At 42.9% G+C, this 24,455-nt stretch overlaps 2 protein-coding genes across 4 annotated transcripts; one reads left to right on the top strand and one right to left on the bottom strand.

Annotated features, from left to right (window-relative positions):
* Nucleotides 1-55: 55 nt before the first annotated feature.
* ccdc187 (coiled-coil domain containing 187) lies at nucleotides 56-19,537 on the bottom strand. 3 transcript variants are annotated; one of them, XM_081707092.1, is made up of 13 exons: nucleotides 19,304-19,537; nucleotides 18,492-18,629; nucleotides 12,773-12,835; nucleotides 10,336-10,465; nucleotides 9,535-9,625; nucleotides 5,928-6,006; nucleotides 3,508-4,815; nucleotides 2,819-2,934; nucleotides 2,487-2,564; nucleotides 2,273-2,401; nucleotides 1,608-1,696; nucleotides 1,449-1,537; nucleotides 56-1,367 (listed from the first exon to the last, which is right to left on the bottom strand). In XM_081707092.1, exons 2-13 carry the CDS (start codon nucleotides 18,538-18,540, stop codon nucleotides 1,255-1,257), a joined length of 2,334 nt encoding a protein of 777 aa, XP_081563218.1. In that variant the 5' UTR covers nucleotides 18,541-18,629; nucleotides 19,304-19,537; the 3' UTR covers nucleotides 56-1,254. The 3 variants fall into 3 exon arrangements, with proteins under 3 accessions (XP_081563218.1, XP_081563219.1, XP_081563220.1); XM_081707093.1 differs by lacking the exons at nucleotides 18,492-18,629; nucleotides 19,304-19,537 and having other exon boundaries at nucleotides 12,660-12,782; XM_081707094.1 differs by lacking the exons at nucleotides 9,535-9,625; nucleotides 10,336-10,465; nucleotides 12,773-12,835; nucleotides 18,492-18,629; nucleotides 19,304-19,537 and adding an exon at nucleotides 6,160-6,367.
* A 1,186-nt stretch (nucleotides 19,538-20,723) lies between these two features.
* Nucleotides 20,724-23,054, top strand: uts2a (urotensin 2, alpha). Its single transcript, XM_027017472.3, has 4 exons — nucleotides 20,724-21,533; nucleotides 21,779-21,895; nucleotides 22,461-22,504; nucleotides 22,601-23,054. The coding sequence occupies exons 1-4, from the start codon at nucleotides 21,269-21,271 to the stop codon at nucleotides 22,712-22,714; spliced, it is 540 nt and encodes a 179-aa protein (XP_026873273.3). The 5' UTR covers nucleotides 20,724-21,268; the 3' UTR covers nucleotides 22,715-23,054.
* Nucleotides 23,055-24,455: the final 1,401 nt, after the last annotated feature.

The raw sequence follows: 24,455 nt of genomic DNA, 5'->3' as shown, positions 1-24,455 counted from the left end.
CACCTGTTTAACAGATTTTTATTCCTTAAACATCCGCAGTCATCTCATGTTTTCTTTGTGATAAACAGAATCTTATTTTCTGTCCAAAATATCCAAGTGCTTGCCACATCATTTAGCAGACCCCAGAGGATCCCAGGAGATCTGAAGATGCTGTATATTCTTTAGAAAAAGAGGACATGAAAGCAGGCAAACAGCATTCCCCTTCCCTCTCTAGAAACCACGTTCATTACCAGTAAATAAGAAAGCCTCCATTTCTAACAGTTCTAACAGCTGTGGACAATATTTGTGACCGTGGTAAGGCATAAGAAATATACTTTATGTACATGAATTCAAAGCACATTAACCATAGCCACGGTTTTTCCCACTTTAAAGCAAAACATAGGCAAGTCCTCCCAGTACTGTAGGTGATGAGTTGTAAAGCTGGAACAGATCAGGAACTGAGAATTATTTCGGAAGAGAGTTTTCCATTAGAATGTTCTACAGTTGTTAGGAAGCAGGAGCAGAAGGAAAGAGGAAAATTTTAATAGCAAATTTAGCACCAATGATGGCACAGTTTGTTATGTTTATGGTCAAGCATGAAAAAAAGTGTGAAATATGAGCTGTATATTTCACTGTCTAAAGAATGTACAGAGATATAGAGGACAAAACAAACATGCCAATGAAAAAAGTTGCTTAAATCATGTACATAATCGCACAGAGAACCTCATAAAACTGGTCCAAGAAAATTCCTTTTAATTACACAAGGGCACAACAGCACAATTTTGTTGTGCCCGGATGTGATAACCACAACTCCTCTTTTTTTTTTTTTTTTTTTTTCTCAAAACGAGAACATGATCCCAAACAGAACTAGTTGGCTCAGTGCCATTGGTACCCCTCACTCCCCACCAACCCAACGTCAGCACCAGATGCACAATGTGGAACTTGACATTGAAAAACAAAACATGACTAATGCAAAACCAAGTACACTGGATGACAATTATCCTGAAAATTAAACTGAAATAGCTTGTGTTCTGGTGAATCATCCCCATTATACTACAGGGACCTGCTCACCAATAGACAGCAGATTGCAACATTCACTTGCAAACTCACTGACCCTACACCTACCAGAGAAAACAGAACCAATTCCTAGAAAACCCCTTAGACCTCTGGCATATTCCCGTGTCATATATGCTGTTAGGGATTATAAGTGTATTGTGTTTCCATGTTCTGCATTAATACAGGTAAGGCAGCAAGTGGACGTCGACTAGGCCAGCATCACTGCTGCTTACAGGTCTCCTTTTTCCCACTGGCCTTCACACGTCCCGGCTTGTCACTGTGCCTCTTGGTTGGTGGTACAAATGCAGGTTGGGTTTGTAGTGGGCAGGGTCCTGCAAACACAGAACATCTCATTCACCACATGAGAACATGCAGAAGTGGACAACTTTCACATAATCCAGGGGAATGAATACCAGGCATATTCTGGACTGTTTGCACATGCTCATTCCTTTGGAAGGTTGGATCCAGGTCCTCAGCAACATTCCTGAATTGCAACTGGTGCCTGGAACAACAATGCAAGTTTAAGGAGTTACAGCTGTAGGTGAAGTAGTTTAGAAGTGTTGGGCACTTACGTTGCCATGGCGATGGGGCTAGGGGGATGGAATTCTGGGGAGCAAGCCTCCGTTGGCATCCTAAGACCCTCTGAGTCCAGCCTCTCTCTCTGCATTTGGCATAAAGGTATGGAGTTATATAGCACTGTATGTAAACATCTGTCTTGGAATACAGTAGCATTGACTGCAGTATAGTCATTTCTATTCTCAGTTTTTAAAATAAAGCACCTTCAACTACTTTTGGAGGAAAAAATGAAAAAAAAACAAACAAAACAGCTAGGAACAGAGACAGAACCAGGTCAGTTCAATAAAACCTGCAAGTTTCATTGGCTGGTCTGAAATGGAAAGTTTAAGTTAAGTTAACCATGAATAAACTGGTTGCAGCCATTTTTCACACTCACGAAGCCCTTCCATACAGCATGCCATGCCTCTTCAGCACTGTAGGCTGACAAAATGCCCAAGACAGAGCACATTCCAGTTGAACAAACAGTTCAGGAGGCTTGAAAGAAATTGTCATCAGGCATATACCAAGCTGTTTCCTCTTTAAAATGTCAAGTCATGACTCTTTCCTTTGAATGAGTAATTCCAAGAACTTGACAAGTTGAGTGGACTGAATTCTGTGGAAGGCCTGATACACATCACAGTGCTGTCTGAACGCACTAGTCGCTATGGAAGGGCAGTGGTACCTGTCTTTCAAAATCAACTCCCTCATCATACACATCAGTCATGCTTCCCTCTTGCCACCTGCCACCGTCCAGGTCTCGAGACTCTCGGTTAGCCTGCATCTCTTGCTTCTGCATATAGTGTGCGAGTTCCTGAAATGACACTGCACTGATGAGTAAAGGGCGCAGTGTGCCGATGGTTAGCAGCTGAGCTCCAGGAAAACGGTGCTTTGCCCACCTCATCCTGAGCGACCTGCGCAACTTCGAAATCTCCTTCTGGGTAACGGATCTGGGAAGGAGAGACTGATGGAGGATGCTGAGAATGAAAACAAATAAAGGTGCATTTCATTTGACATTTTATGCTTTTGGCAAACACTCATCTAGAGCAACTTACAATTTCAATCATGTTACAGATCGTGGTGATTGTACTGTTAGGAGTCAGCATAGGAGTGGGAGCACTGTTACCCAATACACTATACCAGTTACAGGTGTGTGTCATAGGGGGCGAGTCATTAGCACAAGCAGCTGCATGTCAGCTGGTGTAACTGCATTCTACCTCAAGTCTCTTACCCTTCTGATCAATTCTTCCTCTTCTGCTTGTAGCCTGCGGGCCAGCTCCTCATCCATCAGAACCTGCTTCAGCTCACCCAAGTCCAGTGAGGCTCTGGCTTTCTGCAACCCATGCCCTGTGGGAGACGGCCAGGCCGGGTGAGTAGGGGCGTGTCCCCGGCCAGCGGACATGCCCCAGCACACCATCGCCTGCTGCAGCTGGAGTTAACAAGCAGCAAGCTTGGGGCATGGATTCTGCATGTAGTCCTATCAAAATATGCCTCAGCTGCAACTTTAAACTAACGAAAGCAAAGACATTGCGAGATGTTATAAGTCAAAGAGAGAAATGAAAAATTTATCACCAAAATATTAGACAAAAATAAGAAGAATAAGCATCGAGATCACAGAGGAATGAGGACCGTAGATCTGTATAATCTGTGAAGGAAAGGAAGTCGCTGTCCAGGTAGAGAAGAAAAAAGATAAAAGATAAAAATGTCCCCAAGTAGAGGGTCCAATTCATGGTAATGCAAATCAATGAAACAAGAAAGTCAAGGACCACCCACAAAACATCCAGAGGGACACATGAGCAAAATCACCGGACGGAGTTGACTGGAGATGATTGAGAGGAATGAGGAATGTGGAATGGAGAGAGTACAACCTAGACCATGGTCTCAACCACAGATCAGCGGGTGGAAGGAGGACTTGGTTACCTGCTCTAGGAGAGCACCCACTGCACCACAGACTGAGGCTGCGCTGAGGGAGCACCCGTGCCTGTTTCTCCTCCTCCTTCCTCCTCCTTCTCCTCCTCCTCCTCCTCCTCTCCCTGGCCAACTCCTCATCTTCAGTGCTCGAGCTTTCGTCCTCCTTACCCCGCCAGGGCTCGCTCCAAACATGCCTCCCGTCGTGGTTGTCGCGGTAACCTCTGCCTTCCCTCCATTCCCCGACACTCTCCTCCCGGAGGGAGTGAACTCGGCGCCTCAGCTCTCCGCGAACCCTGCAGCTGTTTGCTCCCCACCTGCCCCGCCCTGGCGCCTCCTCCTCCTCCATGACTCCAGGCTCGTGTAGGGGTGCGTTTGCAAAGTGCTGGGCCTCTCCATGGCGGCAGGTTCTGTCGGGCACACGCCCCGACACTCTCCTGTCCACGTCTCGGTAGATGCGCCCAGCCGGACAGCCTTGCTCGAGGCCCTGAAGCTGCCGCCAGTAGGGGCCACCGTTGCCAGCGGCGCAGCATGCCTGATTGCGACCAATTTCACCCCATATTGGATAAGAACTCACGGTGTGACTCCACACCTCTCTTTCCAGGCTTGTAACATGGCCCCCTTCAGATTCCCTTCGGCTCACGCCGCACGTGTTACGACACCTGCTGTCGTCCTGGAAGTGGACACGTCTCTGTGCGTCCCCTGGTCTGGAGTCCCTGAAGCTCAGGGACCTGGGACAGCAACTCGCCCTCCTGCTCTCAGACCTGTTGCTCCGGCCGCCGCCACCGTCCTCCGAGGCCCTGGAGCTCTCTGCCCTGCTGGCCGGCTCTCCATGCCACGTTCTGCCGTGGCCCTGGCACGCGCTGTGGTGACGGCGAAGGCCCTTGACCCGCTCGCCGTTCTGCTCCGGGGTCTGCTGGCACCTTTTCAGGACCTGCTCCAGCCTATAGACAGGCTCGAAGAGCTCATCGTCCGAAGTGCAGCTGAGGTAGCCATGCTCACTCATGTCGTTCTTTATAAGCCTGACGACGTCGCCCCACCCGCCCGCGGAAGGCCCGGTCCTGTTGACCTGGCTCCCAGAGCTCCTGCGGTCCTGATGTTCAAAGCTTCTGGAGGGCAGCTCACGAGGAGGAGGGGGTCGAGGCCTCCACCCACCAGGGTCCCTGGAGTCCTCATGAACTTGCCTCCTGCTTTCATAGTGGTCTTCCTCGTAGTCCGAGGTGCTTGGGGAGGGCAGGTAAGGCTGGTGAAAGGACTCCTCCTCCTCACTAATAAGAGGGGGTGCAGGCTGAGTGGGGTGCGGTGGGGCGTTGGCGTTCTCTTTCGCCAAGCAAAACATGCAAATACAAGGCAGGAGGGTAGGGGTAGGGGAAAGTTAGTGGTTAAGCAGGTACAACTGGCAGTCCAGGCAAAACGCAGTTAATATTTAGTAAGGATGGCCACTTAGCAATTTCTCAGAATTATCATATAAACATTTCGAAATGCAATACAAACAAACAAACAAACAAGCAAAATGTAAGGGAATGCATAAACGCTTTCCAGGATCAACAAAACCTAAGAGAGTCACAATATAAGACTCATATGACAGAAATCAGTGAATCTGTGCAGGGATAACAAAAAGGAAAAAGAAGAAAAGACACAAATCATGCAGGTCAGCAAAGAAATGGAAAGCTTGTGGAAGTTAAAAATATGGACAGCAAACAAGCATTTTTTTTTTTCCACAATCACCCAAACCAATAAAAAAAATACCGACATTAAATAGTGAACAGTTGACCCTTAAAAAGCTCAACATTCATTAAATGATACTGAACCACTCTGCTCAAAATAATCAAGGGAGGTTCAGTTTTCACTCTGCATGTGAGACCATGTTTACTATATGGAGCTGTGTTTGATGCAAAAATAAAATGTAAGTAAATTTAAGTAAAATGAAGAATAAAAACAGGCTCTAAATTAACATCACTAACATTAAAGATATATTTTAGTTTTAATTGAGAACTAAACACAAACTTTCAAGCTTTGCGAATAAATATTCTGTCTTTGGCTTCAATAAATGAGAGTCTGAGAGTTATAAGAATTCACTTAAAAGAAACAAAAATCAACATTCCTAAATGAAACTTTCAGCAGTTCCTGAAGCGCAGGTGACGTTCACACAGAGGACTCAATTACAACTTCATTGACATGAGTTTCTCATAGGCTGCAGTTTCGGTTTACAGTAGAGCTTGTGAATGGGAGAGAGGAATAAGCCATCTACAGGAGAGGTTTGAAAACTGTGTGTGTTTAGGACACACACACACACACACACACACTCACACCTTAGCACAGTCAGATCAAATATGGAAACACTGCACGGCCAGTAGGACGATTAGGAAAGAGAACACATGCCATCCCATAACACAATGCAGAAGAGGAGTAAATAAAACCACAGCAGTTACCTTGGCCATATGCCGTGTGGGACTCATTCAACTGTCTGTCATGAAGCTCTTCCTCTTCCTGGATTTGTTTAGCCATTTCCTGTTTTAAAAACAAAAAAGTACATCTTTTGCAATAATGACAGAATAAACCACTTTCTGATTAATGTGTACTCATATATGAATATATAAACAAGTTGAAAAGGACCATTATGTTCAATTGCATTGTTTTTATTGAGTTTATTGCTTTATTTACTATTGTTGTCTATTACGTTGCATCATTTTCGTCAGTTTTCTTCGTGGTATAATATGCGATAACCAAATTTGTGAATGTGAAGATGAAACAGTCAGAGGCAACTCTGCAGACTAAAAGATTAGCAAAAGGGTGACGCTACAACCCGCCCAAGCTACACAGCGACCGCAGCGTATGTGACCTTAAATCGCCATTTCAAGATAGTGCTCTGAGGTCTTAAAAACAAAACTGCCGTAACAGCAGTTCTGTGGTTTTGCTACTGTATAAAATATACACTACTCGCCCACACAGAGATGCCACATTTCTCACCCCCACCCCCCACCCCACACACACACACACACATTAGACTGAAAGTTGCAGGAGACGTCAGCAGTGGAATTTCCACAGTGAGGTACGAGAGGGTCGAGGCCTTTTCTAGCCCACCTAGCTGAGGCTTCAGAGAGACACTAATGGCTGCGTAGAAAGCGCCACACACCACCACAATGGGCATCGCACGGGGGAGGTGAAAGAATGAGCTGAATAGGTAGGACTTTCCCCTCAGACTTTCCATTAGTCTTTTACAGTAAAAATTCTCACCAAAAATGAAAAATAACCTAAAATAAAGCACTTTTACAAAACACTTTTGCTATGCGACTTTCTGGGAATCAGAGGAAAGACTGTTGCTGTGTAGAGGTGATTGCTATTAAGTACACGACAGAGCTTGACATGAGGAGGAAAGATGCCAAAAGGTTACGCAGAAGTACGAGAAGAGAAACCTACTTCACACACACGGCTGGATACAAACACGAGCTCCAGAACTTTCTCAAAAAAAGAGCAGATGACCAGATCTATTGGAGACCACTTATCAGTGGTTATCCATGACCAAAGCGTAGCCCAGGTCGGTTCCTACAGATTCCTGGGCATACACACTGACATCAAAGTGACATGGGGCGCTCATGGAAAACTGTCTGCACTAGGGTACAACAGTAGCTACAGCTTCACAGGCCCAGGGCTTTTGGGCTCAACCATAAAGGGTTGCTTCTCTTTTATCACGTACTGCTGAGAGCATCCGGCAGTATGTTTGGCAACCTCAGTGTACAGCTGAGATGTGTACTGAACGTATCCAAGACAGACGATTTCCTTCAGGATAATAAAGTCTCTTATCTTACTTCAAACTGGAATCAATTGTAAATGTTCTTTTCTGAAAACATTTATTTTGTACTTTCACAACGAGTCAAAATGTGATCCCATAACAAAAACAACTGCACATCGTCCAGGAAACACCGAGTTACAATATATTACATGTCCACCAGATGTCAGTATAACATCTGAAAGAAACAGCACGGCAGACATTCTGCCGAGACCTTTAAATCAGGAGGGACTAAATGTGGCCAGGCTCTGTATCCATAAAGTGAGAACACAGATAACCATTATTTTTACTTGTGGGATCAGGTCCCAACACGTGTTAAAAATACACTGAACCCCTATTCTTCCATAGCTTATAGAATGAAGTTATAGACAACCACTATATGCAATAAGATCAAAGACAGAAATGAACTTATACTGCCAGGCAAAATTATTAGATTTCTTTTATATAAGCAGAGAGTAAGCAGCAGCATGCCTGGGTGGTCTCTGGGAGCCAGACTAAGAGGACACCATGCACATGGCTGCTCTGCTGTGCTTCCTGAACAAGGCTGGCCTCACTTCAGGGAGCCTGGCCTGGACTTGTTTGGCCTGACGTGATGAAACACAGGCAGAGAGCAGGACTGCTCAACTTCTATATAAACAAACAAAACAAAAACATTTAATCTGTGCTTTGAAGCTTTACCGCAAATTTGCCTAACCCTTATACAAAAAGCGCCCATCAGGAACGTACTGATCATGGGATAGTCCACCGAGGGAGATGACCTTAAAGAAGCACAGTCTTTACCCTGCAAAGGGGACAGGCATGGAATCAAGGGGTCTTACTCGTCAGAAGCCAGGCCAACCTCAGAGGTTTAATGTTTTAAACAATTAACCAGGCATGAGGAGCATTATATGCTGAAATGGCAATGTTGCCTGCTCAAGGGACAGCCTGAAAGGACAGCAGGCAGAGGAGCTGCACAGGGACGTGGTATTTAAGAGGCGCAAGAGCTTTAATTAGGAAAATTCAGCAGGGGTGTAAGTGTCTATAATTCATGTAGCGGAATAACTCTACCTGCCATAAGGAGGTCCATCATCAGCAAGTATTTTCATTAGACACAAACAGTCCCATAAAACTGCTGTGAATCCATAAGTGTGTCATTTTCAAATCACATCTTTACACTACAACATTAGTAAAGAGCGGAGACTGAGCCAGTTTAGAATGATCAAAATCATTCATCCATATTAAAATTTTAAAACCACCAAATCTCTGAAAACTCTACAGTTCTCTGAGACAGCTGATGACGGAGGAACCAGTGAGCCGTGCCAGCCCACTCCTGCCCAAGAAACTCCCCAAACAACTTGCACTCAAATCTCCATGTCAACAACCACAGACCTTTAATGGCTTCACACGACCAGAAAAAAAAAAAGGTTCTTTTGCTCACAGAAGCTTGAAACTCAATCATTTGAATGAAGAAATTAAGAGATGACAAGAAAAAAATAATATCTGCTTTTATGGTCCACTGGAAAAAAGTATTTTGGAAAGAGTCCTATGACTAAAACCACAATGGCAGGAAAATAAATAACTTGACTGATAGTCAAAGGAACACCACATGAGACGGGGCTATATGCTGCCTGTCCTCCAGTCCAGCTGGTGGCAGTAATATCCCACAAAAACCACAGAACAACAAAATAAATAAAACATGCTTTTCTATGACTAAAACATCTACAAAGAGAAAAAAAGAGAATGAGAAAAAGCATGATCTGCTGAGCTTGCAATATGCATTTTAAAACCCTACCGCTATCCAATAAAATACATAATTCAAATATATTTGCCAATAAAGTGCTGGACATTACACATGGAAAAGAAGGACCACAATATAGTTAATCGATTTTTCCATCCATTCTTTTTTCTGTATACATTTATGTATTTGACAGTAGGGTGGAGAGACACACACACACACACACACACACACACACACACACACACACACACACACACACACACACACACGGTGATGAGTGGTACAGGTACTGCAGTGGTACTGGTACTGCAGTAACTGTATGACCTGCTCTTAGAGGTAGTTCTGGTCTCAGATGACTTGCCAGCACTCAAACTACACAAGCACAGGATTCTGGCTGGCTGCATGACGCAGCTACCCGATTCACGTTAACGGCAGGCCCATGTGGTCCTTTACGTGTGTAAATGAATAACTGGGCAAGGCCTTTCTGGAGAACGTGAAGTACAAATACACAGGAAAGGCCATAGTACCATACCTCATCATCATCATCTCTCCTGCGAGTTTCTTCTGCACATCGCTGGATGTCGTCCTGTATCCTACGGGCATACTCAGAGTCCTGCTCTTCTCTGAGGAAAAGAAACAAAAACAGCTCAGGTTCACACACGAAGGGGGCAGAATATGCACTTATTCCTGAACCAGACTTATTCCTTTTAAATTAGATTTTAAATCACATTCATATCTATGCCAGTCCCTGTGTTGACTAATTTCAGGAAATTGAAAACGTAGCGTAACATTGTGTGATTTTGACATGGAACAGGCTTAACTTTGCATGCACATACACAATCTTGGTGATACTACGTTTGAAGATAAAGAGAAGTTTAATTTCTTTGATTTCACAGAAAAATACATATTAGTACATTAACAGCCAAAGTTCCTTTATTTACATTATTTTAGCCAAAGCAGTTCAATACAGTAATGAAGTGTTTTGCTGATCTGATAGCAATTGATAATACTAAAGCCTAAGGCAGTTTAGTTTCCATCATATATTATTTAATATTTCAATACACCTGTCAACCATAAAGATTAACCATAAAGAACTTGCAGTACCCTGTTTATTCTGATCTTATTCTGTTTTTTGTTTACAGCCATGATCTTCAATCGTTGCTAGAACTTAGTTTTGTCCAAATTTAAGCATCAGGTATATAAAAAAAGTGTTAAAAGGGTACATTTGCATTCACATCCACTGATTAAGTCCACACAAGAATGCTTAAAATGGAATGGCCCATCCCTTCCTTAGGGAATTTAGCACAGGAAGCAGGAGTGAGTGAATCCTCACAGTTGCTGGTCAGCCTGGCGATGGCGCCTGTAAGATCTTTGCTGCTCTTCGTCCTGCAACATCTTGGCCACCCGAAGGTCATTCTGAACCAGCTGATTTCTCTGCACATTTGAGCTGTAGTACTGCTCAACTGGAACACAGATTAGGTAATGTTACCAATCACAGCACTGGTTAGGCACAGTCAAAAACAACTTTATATATGATTGTATGTCCTAATAATGTTTATTTAACATATATACACTGCCTGGCCAAAAAAAAAAAAAAAAAAAAAAAAAAAAAATCGATCACACACACTAACATTTAGTTTAGCTTTGAAAAAGCCTTTAGCTTTGATTACGGCACGCATTCGCTGTGCCACACAAGCTTCTGCAATGTCACAACATTTATTTCTGTCCAGAGCATTAATACCCCCCGGCAGGGAATATGCCCGTGCCATCAGGGAGGAAAAAAAAAAATAATCCATTGATGGAATAACCTGGTTGTTCAGTATATTCTGGTAGTCAGCTGACCTCATTCTTTGGGCACATAACGTTGCTGAACCGAGACCTGACCAACCGCAGCAACCCCAGATCATAGCACTGCCCCCACAGGTTTGTACGGTAGGCACTAGGCATGATGGGTGCATCACTTCAGCCGCCTCTCTTCTGACCCTGACGCGCCCATCACTCTGGAACAGGGTAAATCTGGACTCATCAGACCACATGACCACCTTCCATTGCTCCAGAGTCCAATCTTTATGTTCCGTAGCAAATAGAAGCTGTTTTACTGGCTACCCTCACTGACAAGTGGTTTTCTTAAGGCTACACAGCTGTTTAGTCCCAATCCCTTGAGGTTCCTTTGCATTGTGTGTGTGGAAATGCTCGTACTTTCACTATAAAACATATCCCTGAGTTCTACTGTTGTTTTTCTACGATTTGATTTCAATCACATGTTTAAGTGATTGCCGATCACAATCATTCAATATGTTTTTCTGATCACATTCCTTCCTCGAAGATGATGTTTCCCCACTGTCCTTCCAGTTTTTAATGATGCGTTGGACAGTTCTTAACCTGATTTTAGTAGTTTCAGCAATCTACTTAGATGTTTTCTCTGCTTGATGCATGCCAATAATTTGACCCTTCTGAAACAGATTAACATCTTTTCCATGACCACAGGATGTGTCTTTCGACATGGTTGTTTAACAAATGAGAAGCTACTCACTGCATCAGTTAGGGTTAAATAACTTGTTGCCAGTTGAAACAATCAGCCATTCAGTAATTATCCAATGGGAGGCTCTTACCTATTTGCTTAGTTAATTCCAGGTTCTGACCTTTTTTTTTGGCCAGGCAGTGTAGGTTAAGGCAAAGCATACATATGTTACGTAATAGTTGATATAGAACATTAGTTAATAATATTTGAGTCACATCACTTACCTGAATTACCTTTTACACTATTAGAGGTTAAAAAAGCCTAAATTAGGCTCATTTATTAATTCAATTATTTTATTTCCTTCTACTTAGAAATGGTGTTTATAATATAGTTTATTTTATATGTAAAAAGCTAATGTTGCATTTTACAGGTCTGAAAGATGCTACATATACAGAAGGTGATATATAAAGATAAATTAGAAATACAGAATACAGCTTAGTTTATTATGGTATTTATATTATGGCTCTTTTGACAAGAAAATAAATAAAGAAATAGATAAATGTATTTTGAATATATTAATATATATTTTTATATATATATATATATATATATATATATATATATATATATATATATATATATATATAAAACTTTATTTCCATTTCAGTTTTATTACAATACACATTTATATTTAAAAAACCCCAAAACAAAACACATTATAAAGCTATTTTATGGTTACACTTTCTAAAGATAATTTCACAAAATGACTTAAGAATGATGGAGAGTATGAATAGACCTACATATCAGTATTAAACGACTGAATGCATGCTGTAGCCTGAAGGCAGAATCTCAGCAATGCCTATATACAAGTGATCTTAGTGAGTAATCACTGAAGGACCACAGAAAATGAAAGGACAGGAAGTACTTTTAGTCTTTAGACTCCTTTAGTAATTTGTAAGCTGTAAATTCGCTGGGCTCTGCTGTCACAGAAGCTCAGTTCAACTGTGCAAAAGCATCCCAAAGATCCAAACTCATTCTAGCTTTAAGCTTTTATCCTCAAAGGACTTCAAAGGCTTTTCAAAGAATCACAACAGCCATATTAGCAATAACAATTATGTCAATGCTAAGAAGGATAGGGCAAGAATTACACTATCACACTATTCTGTGACAGGAGATAAGAAAAGATGGCCAACTACCTAGTGAAGATGTTTGCCAGATCCAATGGATTGTGTTTTTGTATGTAAAGCACTGCATCATGGGTACAACTGGAGAGATGAAGCAAGTGGAGTGAGAGTGTCACAGGCCTTACTTTCCTGCTCCTGCAAATTATGGGCTAATGCTCCGTCCTCTAGCACTGCGAAACACTGGCACACTGTGGGAACACAAAACACACAACTCATTACAATAGCAGCGGACACCTGTGGAGGAGGAGAGCAGCACCGCGTGACGTGAGAAGTTATGAGGCTGAACCGAGCAGGAGATGGAGGTGACCAGAGACACAGAGCATCTCACCAGCTGTTGTGTGTCCCTCGCGCCGGAGAGGCCTAGACCGAACGCACCAGGACCGTGGGATCGGACATACGCCTCCATGAGTCAGGAGTGGAATTTCAGAGACTGAAAAATCTGTATGCAGCAGCATTCTGGGACACTTGTATGACAGTTGTTTCAATGACCTTTGATACAGACAAAAACTGTAAACTATTTTACCAAGTTAAACCACAAAGGGTATACAATTTTAAGAACCAGGATTAATGCGGCCTTAAACAAACTGAATTCAAATAAACACCATCACCGCTTTGTTTATGGATTTGAAGGTTTCATGTTTTCCACCCTGTAAAGGAAGAGAAGGGAGAGAAACAGCTTTTTACGCTGCTCTCCATCATTAGTGCTGGGACAGCTGAAAAATTTGCAAACTACTTTCACCTATCAAATTTCAGAGCACCAAACTAAAACTGCAGTTACCATAATTTTGGTTCATAGGAGTTTAGTTAATGCAAAGCATATAGGTGCACAGAGTTTAGTGGTAGCATGCAATCGAAAGCACGTTAGAATATAAATACCAGAACCCTTTAGGTGAGGCGTTCTATATCTTGCACAATTCTAATAATTCCCCTCTTAGAAAGGTCTTTAATTTTTAATGCTTTATGAACAAAAATATATGTAGTTTGGCAATAAAACCCACCACCACCAAAACAACTAAAGTACACACAACCACAATTAAAATGATCATGTGTAAGCCGGTAGAACTTGCTCTGTAGATAGTGTTTATCTGCACAAATCCTCCATTTGTAAATAGCTCCCAGAAATAAACCTCTTTCCATAGACTGCCATGCATAGTCAACAAATAAGACAACCATAAACCTTAAAGCAAGTTTTCAAATGTACACTTAATGAGTCAATACTGAGTAAAAGAACAGTATTACATGACAGTGTGCGAAGCTGCAGAGATACAAACTGTTGTTAAGACTGGCCTTACTGGTGAAGAATTGCACTGTGGGCCAAGCTCAAGACGACCAGTTAAGCCACTCTGCAAACTAAAGCCTCAACTGCAGATAGGCACTGAACATGGACTGTTTAAGAGGCATTATATCCTAATAAATGATCACTTATGACCTATGAGGCAGAAGTATCTCTCTGAACAGAAGTGCAATACAGGAAAGCATTACATGTACCAGCAATCTGTGATGCTCACTCCAGCCCTAACTTGCATAAAAGCACTTGCGCGCAAGTCAGAAAATCCAGCAAACCATAGACGGGTAACGTCTTGAACAGATTAAAAGACTTTTAGAGGTGTAATTTAGAGGTCTGCAAATCCACAGCCATTGTACAGTCTGCATCCAGAAGAATGCAAGATGTGATGTCATGCTCTTCATAGACGTGAGCACCAAAACACACGAATTGTAGAGGTCAGCTAGGAACAGCTAGCGACCCCCACCAACATAATACACAGCACGTATGATGCTCTGTTGTGATCTTGGTAGGAAAGTCTGCAGGCCTTACTGTACAGTGTGAGGAAACCTTTGCATCACTCCTAAAACATACACTTTTACAAAAAATAAATAAATGGACGCTATGCTCATGAACTGTCCTCAGACAGACACATTTAACCCGCGGGACTGCTGTTCCTCTATGCCCTTCTAAACCCAGACAGGGAGAAGCTTAAGAGTTGTTGATTTAACACATGTTGGAGCTGGGGAGGCCGTGTGGGGAAGAGCACACACCCTGTAATCAAGACAGCAGTTAGGATCTCTGTCTCTAGTCCAGTGCTGGCTCTGCAGTTAGGGTCTCTGTCTCTCCAGTGTACAAACCACTCCTGGGACAGTTTTTCCACAATGGATTTTAAATGAAACTGTGATTATGGTATTCTAGTGCTGTAATTATCCATGTTGGGTAATTCCAAATAGGCACTGCAGATTGTCTTTGTTTTTTCCTATGTTTCTTGTAAATATTGCACTGTGTATTAAAACAAAAAAAATCTTACATTGGGTAAGGATAGTTCCGTCTGTGATGTTCTGTGGCCTTTAATGCAGTCAGTTTTAGTTCTAGATTGTTTTGGAGGCTTTTGCATCAGATGCTGAGCAGTTATTTTTCTCACCCCTCCCATAGTGTCTTTGTTCCATCACTTTTGTACAGGTCAATGCCCTTTTCATCCCTTCTTAAGATTTTGCTCCTAAAACAATACATATTTTTGTAAACATATCCTTTAGCAAAAATGTTCTGGGTCTTTTGTTCTTGATGATTACAAATGGTTTGCTAAACCATCTGAACTCATGCTATTGTCTTCTTCTCTTTCTATAGTACACATTTGACACACCTATAGTCACGTCCTGAAGAACACACTGCAATGACACAGCTGCCCAAGAAACAATAGAGTAGATCATTTAAAATGTACATCATGTCTAAAAATTGCTGCGTTTCCTATGTGGTTCACGCAATACAAGTATAAATGAGCATATTTTGAGTACACTATGCTGAAGAGAAGCAAAACAGGAAAAAGAAAGTCCATTTACATACAATCTGCACCAAGGCAACTTATAATTATAAACATGTACTTGGAAAATGTGTATATGACAAAGTAAAAAAAAAAATTAAATAAATAAACAAATAAATAAATAATTTAATTGTATTTCAGACATTAAGTGGGAATTTAACTGATCTTTAATAAAAGTTGGATGGCAGATAACTGCATCGTCACCCTGCGTCACCCAAGCTTGGTGGAAGGATTTCTGTTATCACTTTCAATGCCGTGCTTCTCGGGACTTGGCTATACCACTCTACTAGACACATACTGGCTCCAACATGACCTCTGACTCATGCAGTTGGTAGAAATTCTTTCTATAATACAGAGTCCCAGACATATAATCTATTTGGATTGACCCTATAAGCCCTTTATTCGTAATCATGACAGCCACAGCCTAACCCATCTGCGGAATTCGCCTTGAAGGCAGACAAAGACCAGTCCGGTAAGACAGATCCAGTATGGACCTTATCCCTCCCACTAAACACGATAATACCCCATATTACTTTACATGTCCAGCCACCAACACCGTTTCCATCAGCACACACACCCGTCTGCCCGTACGACAGTAAACGCGGAAACCTTTCCAGCACTGGTGCCAACAGCCACGTGGTAGAGGAAACCCTGTTACAGACAGACAGTATAATACTGATCAGTGTTATACAGACATTCTACAGGCATTTACCTTAATCATGCACTCAAGTCTCACATCAATCCATCCACTACATTCCTTTCAAATTTGGACATGAAAGTTTATAATGAAGAGTACCATATGGCACTTTAGACTGGGTCCGAAACAAAATACAATATGCCTGCTGCCTGTTATACACCTGGTGTAGTCTGCAATAATTCCTGCTCACACTACTCATATGCTTTAAGTTGGGTGGTGCCCCCCCCCCCACCGCCAAAGTTGAAATGAAACCTACACCACTGCCTGGTATCACAAGCTCTCTGTGGACGGCACCCTGGAATGTACTGCATCACACATTTCTCATGCCATGTGTATGGGCTAGTTGTGGCTACACTTCTTTTTTTCTGTGAGAAAGACAATGCTTTATCTCTAGACAATATTTTCTCAAACTTGGCAAGAAGTACTGGCAGACAGTAACTGATATGACTAAGGTAGTGGGGGATGTCTGAGGCTGCAGCCCCACACTGGCACTGGCTCTCTGGGCTCACCCAGCTGCGTGACTGGGTAGAGGCAACAGGTCAGGCCAGGCATGCCTCATCATATCATCATGTGAGCAGGGATGGGATAGCACGCCTGCAGTCACACAACTGGAAAGAGGAACAAAAGAACGCCACATGTTCGTACAGAAATAACCACAATTTAACCAACTAAATTCTCAGATTACAGCTATGTGAGATTACTCACATGACTGCAGGCCATAAGAAAAGCTCTGTCAGCATATAGGAAGCTGATAACTTAGAGGGCCCCCTTTACGGCTTTCTGTGCTGTTAATATAACCTTATTAACAGTACCATCCACCGGCTGGTTAGATGCCATTCAGCTGGATAGTCTGCAAGGCTAGCATGATTGCAGCGCATCTTACAGGTCTAAATGACATGCCTCAGGGATTGGCAGAAGTAGAGGGTGGGGCACATTAGTTGACAAACTTGTTTTCACAGAGGTTCAGTGCGCAATGACAGACACAGACACAGACACCACTGAGAAAGCACTCGAAAACATACATGGAATGAAACAATAATCATGAAAAAGAAAGACAATAGTTAGTGAGTTTCCCCATTTCCTAACTTGCATTAAGAGCAAAGAGTATACTTTATTAATCAGACAGGGAGCATTTAAGCAGCAATACCATAACAGTGCCAGCCCATTTGTTTAAGCTTAAAAATTCCATTGGTTGTAGAACTGGTTTATTTTAAAAAACAAACAAACAAACACACACACACACTGCAGCTGTTCTGGAAACTCTGCAAAGCCCGAATTCATAACCATAGGACATAGCCACAAAAGATCATTAAAAAAATGCCAAATTTCTTTATTGCACTACAGTTCTCTAGCAACTAGGAACAAAAAACAAGCAAACACTCATCGTTCTCCCACACCCTAGGAGAGTCAAAGACAGTATGTAAGCTGTTGGTGGCAGCTCAATTAATCTATCCTCCAGACATTTAAACAGCCACCTGGCTGACTGACTGGAAAGGGGGGGGGAGAGTCACATATTTTAGGCCAAATCCCTGCTCCCCCCACTCGGACCCCAGCCCCCTGCCCAGTTTAATGCGAACAATGGTCTTGACAGCCCCAGAAGCCGTATATAAATATCTGTCTGGCCAGAGCCGTCTCAGCATACGAGATATGCGGCAGGGGGAGTGGGGTGGTAGGGGGGTGTGGGTCAGAGGGCAGGAGGAAGAGGGCTGGTTTTCCTCAGGAGACCAAAATCCACCATACACACATACATCTCTCTATATCGCAGGAGCCACCAGAGGAACACCAACTGATAAGACTAGAGTGGAAAACAATGCGCCAACTGTGTAAACCCAGCGCATCAGTGTACCAGTGTGAACATCAGTTAACAGTGACGGACTGCAGAATGCTGGGGGTGTTGCTGCCTGGACTGGGCTGTGCTGTGCTTGTTTAATACTAAAAATGTGAGTTCCCGAAGCCTAACCTCAACCCCAGCTCATTGTCTGTGGAAGGGGTAGCGGAAAAGGGAAACCATCTTTCATTTCACTCTGAGCTCACTCACTGGCAAGGAGATAAAAGGGAATTCAACATGCAAGTTCGGGAGGCTTCAAAGAAGGAATCCATCTCCCGAGTGTGCGAGACGGCACCTGGAACATTCATCAAACTGCACACGGTTATCACGCACATGCACGTGCACACACACGCCATGGTGCCCGACAGCTGGGAGCGGAGTGATGAGCGGGATATTGGAAAGTGGATCTAAAGTCTGAATCTGAGGTATAAGAGTGAGTAACAGACACAGTCCACGAGTATCAGAAGTGGGACTGCTCGCCGTCTTATCGAAGACACACAGAGTAATCTTACCCTCCTGAACGCTGGGAAGGTTTGACTGATCAATGTCCAGCTCTGCCATGACTCCTCATGGGCGCAGCGCAGCAACCTGCAGAAAGGCTGTCCAGGCGGATCAGGAGAAAACCCGGCACTGTGACGGCAAAGGCCACGCTGGAAAACAAAGGAGAGAGAATAGATCTACGCTGGAAATGCACAAAACCCTGCTGCAAATTATGAGTTATAACTCACATGAGATGTTTCGCTTTTTATGAAATATGTCTTTTGACAAAATTCAATTATTGAAACAGCAGCTGATTTAAAACTGAAGGGATTTTAGAATTTAAAAAATGTACAGTGTGTTTATATTAAGCATTTAAAATGACTTCGTTGATTCGATAGTGACAATATCGAACTGGCCAACTGGTGGAAACAAAACATTTTAGAGTTTTATTGACATTAAATTATACCAAATTTAAAATAAAAATACCATACAAAAAAGTAAGACCAGCATTTGAATTAAGCTAGCTAAATATATTCCGTGAAAAGATAAGTCAAGTGAGCATCAAACCAACTGCCAAAACAAACCTCTGTACTGTGCGACACGAGCAGGGAATTCCGCATTCCCAAGTCCACAACTACACAGCACAACACCAGCTCTCTTGGACATTCGGCATTCCCAAGTCCACAACTACACAGCACAACACCAGCTCTCTTGGACATTCGGCATTCCCAAGTCCACAACACCAGCTCTCTTGGATACACACTTATTTCCCTTTGAACAATTACTCGCTCTGTACTCGTGACTCAACTCAGGTGACCTTTCCATACAAAATAATGTTTCTTACCTGAATCCAGCTGCCTGCTGTAGCGTTAACGTGGAAGATACTGCCGAAGTGCTGGAATACAAGTTCTGCTTGTTGAATCGGCACGTTGCTTGGACGTTAGAATTCCGCATTCAAGTTAGTTTGCTACGTTTATCCAGGTGTGCAAAAACCAGGCAGCGACAGCCGCACGCCAGCTACACTCAGGTGGACGCGCTTCCCTGTTTTAGTCAATGAAACAAAGCTGCCAGAATGGTAAGGGATGGTAAGCCAGCACGGACAAACTTCTCTCGTCCTCACGGTCACGGCTCCATTGAAGAGAGGTCCATAGTTCTGTCTACATTTGTAGCTTACACAACTAGCTTACACAAACGCCCGCATTAATATATACATATAAATATGTATCAATGGAAAAAAAACTTCAAATATTCTTAAAACAAATTTCAAGTACACTATTAAATCTTCCTGTAGACGAAATGTTATTATGCCTATTATAGTCTTCCCTAGAGATGTCTTATATTTAAATCCATAATTTTGGATATAATTATAGTGTCAGTAAATGTGGACTGTAGTATCATTAGTTAAATCAGACCTGGTGCGAAAATAACAAGAAATAATGAATAAATTAATGAAGAAAAAATAGACAACTTCAATAAGTACATAAATATTTGAATCTGTGATTTGAATCACTAATCTATAATACTGTTCAGGCCTCTATACAAACAGTGATTTTTCATCTCAGGAGTGTGAAGTCTGGAAAAGCTAAGTTTAATGGCCTTAAAATGTTTTTGTTACATCGTGTTCCGCCATCTACTGGTGTCGTGGAAAATAGGCAGATATTCCAACCACGTCCAATAAAGGCAACTCGAACCATTTTCCCTGGTGAACTGCCATTGTAATTCCCATGATGTAGTGTACACATATACTTATATTAATGATGTTTAACCATGAATGTAACAAATCCTGTGTCATGGATGTTGTTCAGATTTGTGGAAAACACACAAAACTGATTTTCACACAGTCGTGAAAAGCCAGCGTGGCTGAGCGGAAAGTAAGGTTTTATGTCAGCAGCTTCGCTTCTCATCCTGATTCTTCATTCGTCTTTCCTCGCAAATGTTTCATTTGAATCTCAAATCTTTCCTCTGGCAGCGAAACACTTCAGAAGCGATGGTAAAAATGAAGCATCATAAATCCAACAGGCAGTTATATGGCACGTCCTATGTTATTATTATTCAGTCATTTCATCTTCTTCTAGCTCATTTTATTGTGCGTATAAATACATTTAGAGAAAAATGAAATACACAATAAGATTTATGAGGCACACAACTATTCTTGTAATTAATATTAAACAGCAAAAAGAGATATTGAATGGTTTGGACAATACATTTTTGTTACAATTAACTTCCTAGGGAACAATGTAACCATAAACATCAAGTTTCAAGTTTCAAGTTTGGTTTATTCGTCACATACATAGTCATACACAGTATAACTCGCAGTGAAATGGTGGAGAGTGCTCTGTCCAAACTGAGGAAAAGAAAACAGGGGTGCATAGAGAAATATAGATATTCTCTATATGTGAAATATATATATATGCAAGATAAATATATATATTCTATATATTCTACATATATATATTCTATATATTCTACACAGACATCCCAGTAAAGTGTACCGTATAGTGAAAATTTCATAAAAGTTTATTTTGTTGAAGTACTCAATTGCAAACGGTTAGAAAGTGCCCACAGACTGGATCACTGGATGACGAGACGCGTCTAGTGAATGTTCTTGAGGGTTGATTAAGGACACATTTGGACACCTGTGCCCTTCATTTCAGAGCTAGAAAGCAGAAGTCAATCAAATTTAGTGGTCGTAAACTACCATGCCAAGCCTAAACCACAGGAGCCAATACCCCCATCCTAATTTTACTGCCCATTTTACGCACTTTCTGATCGGGCAGGGTCTGATTCAAGATGCAAACAGCTTAATAAAATGCCAGTGATGCACGGCGCTGTGATTCATCCAACCCGAAGCTTTCAGAGAAGGGTGTATATAACCACCAGCTCCTTTTCACTGGCCACGCTTGCACCCACCGCCACAGCACAGAGCGAACCTGCACAGCCTTGGTCAGGCACCAGCAGTGATCCAGAGATGATCTGTAACCTTCTCCTCTCTTACACTCTCTTCCTCCTCTCTGTCAGCTCGCTGCTGGCGTATCCTGTTTCAGACGTGGCGGACATGCTTTACTCCAGGCCTGGTAAGTGAAAGCTTCTTCTACCAAAGTGCTGCCCGTGCACAAGTTTGGGAGAACACTTGTATTTGGAGAGAAGACTCTTTCTGCATGGGATTTGAGGGCTGCGTTGCAGACTGGCTAACGAGGCCTACAGCATGTGTAGCCGGGCTCCGTGTGTTTCAACACTCCAGGCCACAGAGATTAATAGTGAGAGGATAAAACAAACGACTCGCCTGTATCAGCATTAGTGTCCTGTGTTGCTGTTGTAGGCTCGTTGGAGGAGGTTGGAGCGGTCGGCCCAGACGAGCTGTCCGTGTCAGGTATAAACGGTCTCCTCCTCCAGAGGGCAGCAGCCCCGGGTTTCTCCCCACTGCTCTTCAGACAGGGTGAGGCTGCTGAGTGTGCATGCTCTCCTTACCTCAACTACTCTCACAACCCACTGCATATGTGCTCACCAGCCATGTCATTACATACGCCTAGTTTGGACCTACATCGCTGGTCACGTTTACTAGACGCGTCTTTCTTAAAGAAAAATAATACATGTGCAGACTGAACGCCCTTGCAGACATCACCAGCCAGCGATCACTTTCTGACCTCAGGCTCACTGCTGACCAGATATTATTTGGGTGGAGGACCATTTTCAGTGCTACAGCAACAGGGACATGATGGAAGAGTCGTATGGTAGTGAGTGCTGTCCAACCAGCAGTGGTCCTGCGGTCAGAACCTGAACACTGAATACGGACTAGAGGATGGCCACAGCTGGCCTGTAGACTTTGACTCTACCCCTACAAGGTGTTATTAATAATGTGACATTTCTAATAACGTGGTTAGTGGAGTATATAGACACTGCCGTGTTTCCTACCCCATGTGCTCGTTGATTTATAAGCCTTTTTAAAGTCTGTCTATTTTCAGTGTCCTTTCAGATATTAACCATAACTTTTCTTTTATAAGGTCTCACAGTGACAGGGCCGCTACCCAAGGAGGCTCTAAAAGAGGTGAGATGGATTCATATTGATGCATATGCTTGGCAGAGGAGTCTGCATTACAGCTCTTTGAGTGTAAGACTTGTGAGATATTTGCATCACCCGCAGGTCCTGCTAGAGAAGCCAAGCCTTTTAAGCTCTACGAGTCATCTGCTCGGCATCAAGAGACCGTACAGACGGAGGGCCAGCAGGACCGAATGTTTCTGGAAGTACTGTGTTTAACACTGGCACAGAAAACTACCTGCAGGACTGAGAAAAGGATCTCTTTCTGATTCAGCTCTGAACATCTGTACATATGCACAAACACACAGCAAAATTCTTCACAGGCATAAACAATACACCTGACATGCACGCACTCTCCCAAACCTCAGTGCACAGTGAGACAAAAATAAATCCAACTGAGTTGATCATACAGGGGAAGTTTATTATATTTGCACACTGACGGTTTCAAGAGTGCCTGACTGCTGACACTGGATCCTTTGGTTTCTTTTGTTATGCTTCTTAGGGGATGCTACACAAGTATATGTTGACCACAAATAAACTTACATTTCGAAAAGCTTAATTTGGTGCACATTTTTGTTCATTCTTTCTCTGGCGTACAGCTGATCAAATGACACACATAAGGGTAAAACATAAACTCATTCTCTCTTCTGCAGCTCCACCTTTTCATTGCTGCTTAGTGGTCCATCATGCAGTGCCCATGCAGGAAAAAGAAGGTTCTTTTTGCAGATTACTCCAGGTCTCCCTCATTTAGGATGGGTCCTGGAACGATAGCAGTCACTCAGTCACTTCCTACATGTGCAGTCTGGCCAGCCACTCTGGTGGTGAGGGGAAGCGATATCTGGATGCATCCAGGCTCTTACTGACCATGTGGAGATTGCAGAATGAAAAAGCAGCAGATAGTGTTACAATTCCTCCTCTACACTTTGATGTAACAGAGCCCCTCTTCATTCGCCTTTCCACAGAAAATCTGTCTGTGTTTCTTTTTTCTTCTTCCCAACCTACACAACTATTCTACTTTTGGTTCTTTCTTCTAGATTTGTTTTCTTTTTTCCCCTCCCGACACACTCTTTCACATTCCATATACAGAGCCTTTGCTTCATACGCAAGCGCATAACCCCCTTACGTCAGGCTGTATGTCAGCTGAGCGCAGTCAAAGACTCTTTATATTCCCTGGTGACATATTCAACAGGTGAGTCAGGCAACCTTTAACGAGTGGTGTGCCACACAAAATGCAGCCATGCCCCCACACATAACAGAGAGTTGAGTAGAGGGAAAAAATCCAGAGGTGTTTTGGTTAGCAACCAGAGTGTGTCACCACACTACAGAGTGTGTTCCACGACCAGACGTGTGCTGGCACCATGCTGTGGTTTAATGACTTTGGGACGGCACCCATCTGCTCTGGACCCTGGATACTAAGGGCCTGTAGACCGATACTCCCAGTCGAGGCAGGTCTCTCTTGGTGCGCGGGTAGGTGCCCGGCCTTCCTGAGTGCTCTGCAGCTTCCGTGTCTGCCCGGTACGATGCCAGTAACTGTCTGCAATCATAGGGGACAGGAGTGTAGCTACTTTACCACTATCAATTACCATTTGTTGGTTAAAAACAGCCGCCAGCACATTATTGATGGCAATAATTAAAAAAACATTTTTTCATAGCCATTATTACAAGGGGAAAACATCTTTACAGCTGTAAAGTTTTATGACACGCGTGTGGAGAAAATGGATGAAAACTAAAGTGTTTGTGTGTTTGTATGTGACAGGCTTTACTTCTCTGAGAGCATCTGCGTCAGACTGTACAGGTTGGCTGTCACAGCACCACACTGACACCATCACCGGTATTGGAATTACAGAAAAAATCCCCATCTGCTCTCCTGGACAACGACGTCCAAAGAGTGGGGACACACCCCGCGAGTGACTCTCTGGACATGACGCACAGTAACATAGAGAAAGGAATGAAGACATAA

This window comes from Electrophorus electricus, chromosome 24 (genome assembly GCF_041902795.1).
Source record: "Electrophorus electricus isolate QZ-2024a chromosome 24, ASM4190279v1, whole genome shotgun sequence".
Taxonomy (NCBI): domain Eukaryota; kingdom Metazoa; phylum Chordata; class Actinopteri; order Gymnotiformes; family Gymnotidae; genus Electrophorus; species Electrophorus electricus.
The sequence above is the reverse complement of the archived record's forward strand: the minus strand, read 5'-3'. Positions and strand labels throughout refer to the sequence as shown.

Coding starts and splice junctions, on each gene's coding strand:
- ccdc187 (XM_081707092.1), bottom strand. CDS start 18,540: ATGGCAGAGCTGGACATTGATCAGTCAAACCTTCCCAGCGTTCAGGAG. Junction 4,816..5,927: donor CCACACGGCATATGGCCAAG/GTAACTGCTGTG, acceptor GCTTGGCGAAAG/AGAACGCCAACGCCCCACCG. Junction 1,697..2,272: donor GAGTTGATTTTGAAAGACAG/GTACCACTGCCC, acceptor TGCCAAATGCAG/AGAGAGAGGCTGGACTCAGA.
- uts2a (XM_027017472.3), top strand. CDS start 21,269: ATGCCAGTGATGCACGGCGCTGTGATTCATCCAACCCGAAGCTTTCAG. Junction 21,534..21,778: donor CATGCTTTACTCCAGGCCTG/GTAAGTGAAAGC, acceptor TTGCTGTTGTAG/GCTCGTTGGAGGAGGTTGGA. Junction 22,505..22,600: donor CCAAGGAGGCTCTAAAAGAG/GTGAGATGGATT, acceptor CATCACCCGCAG/GTCCTGCTAGAGAAGCCAAG.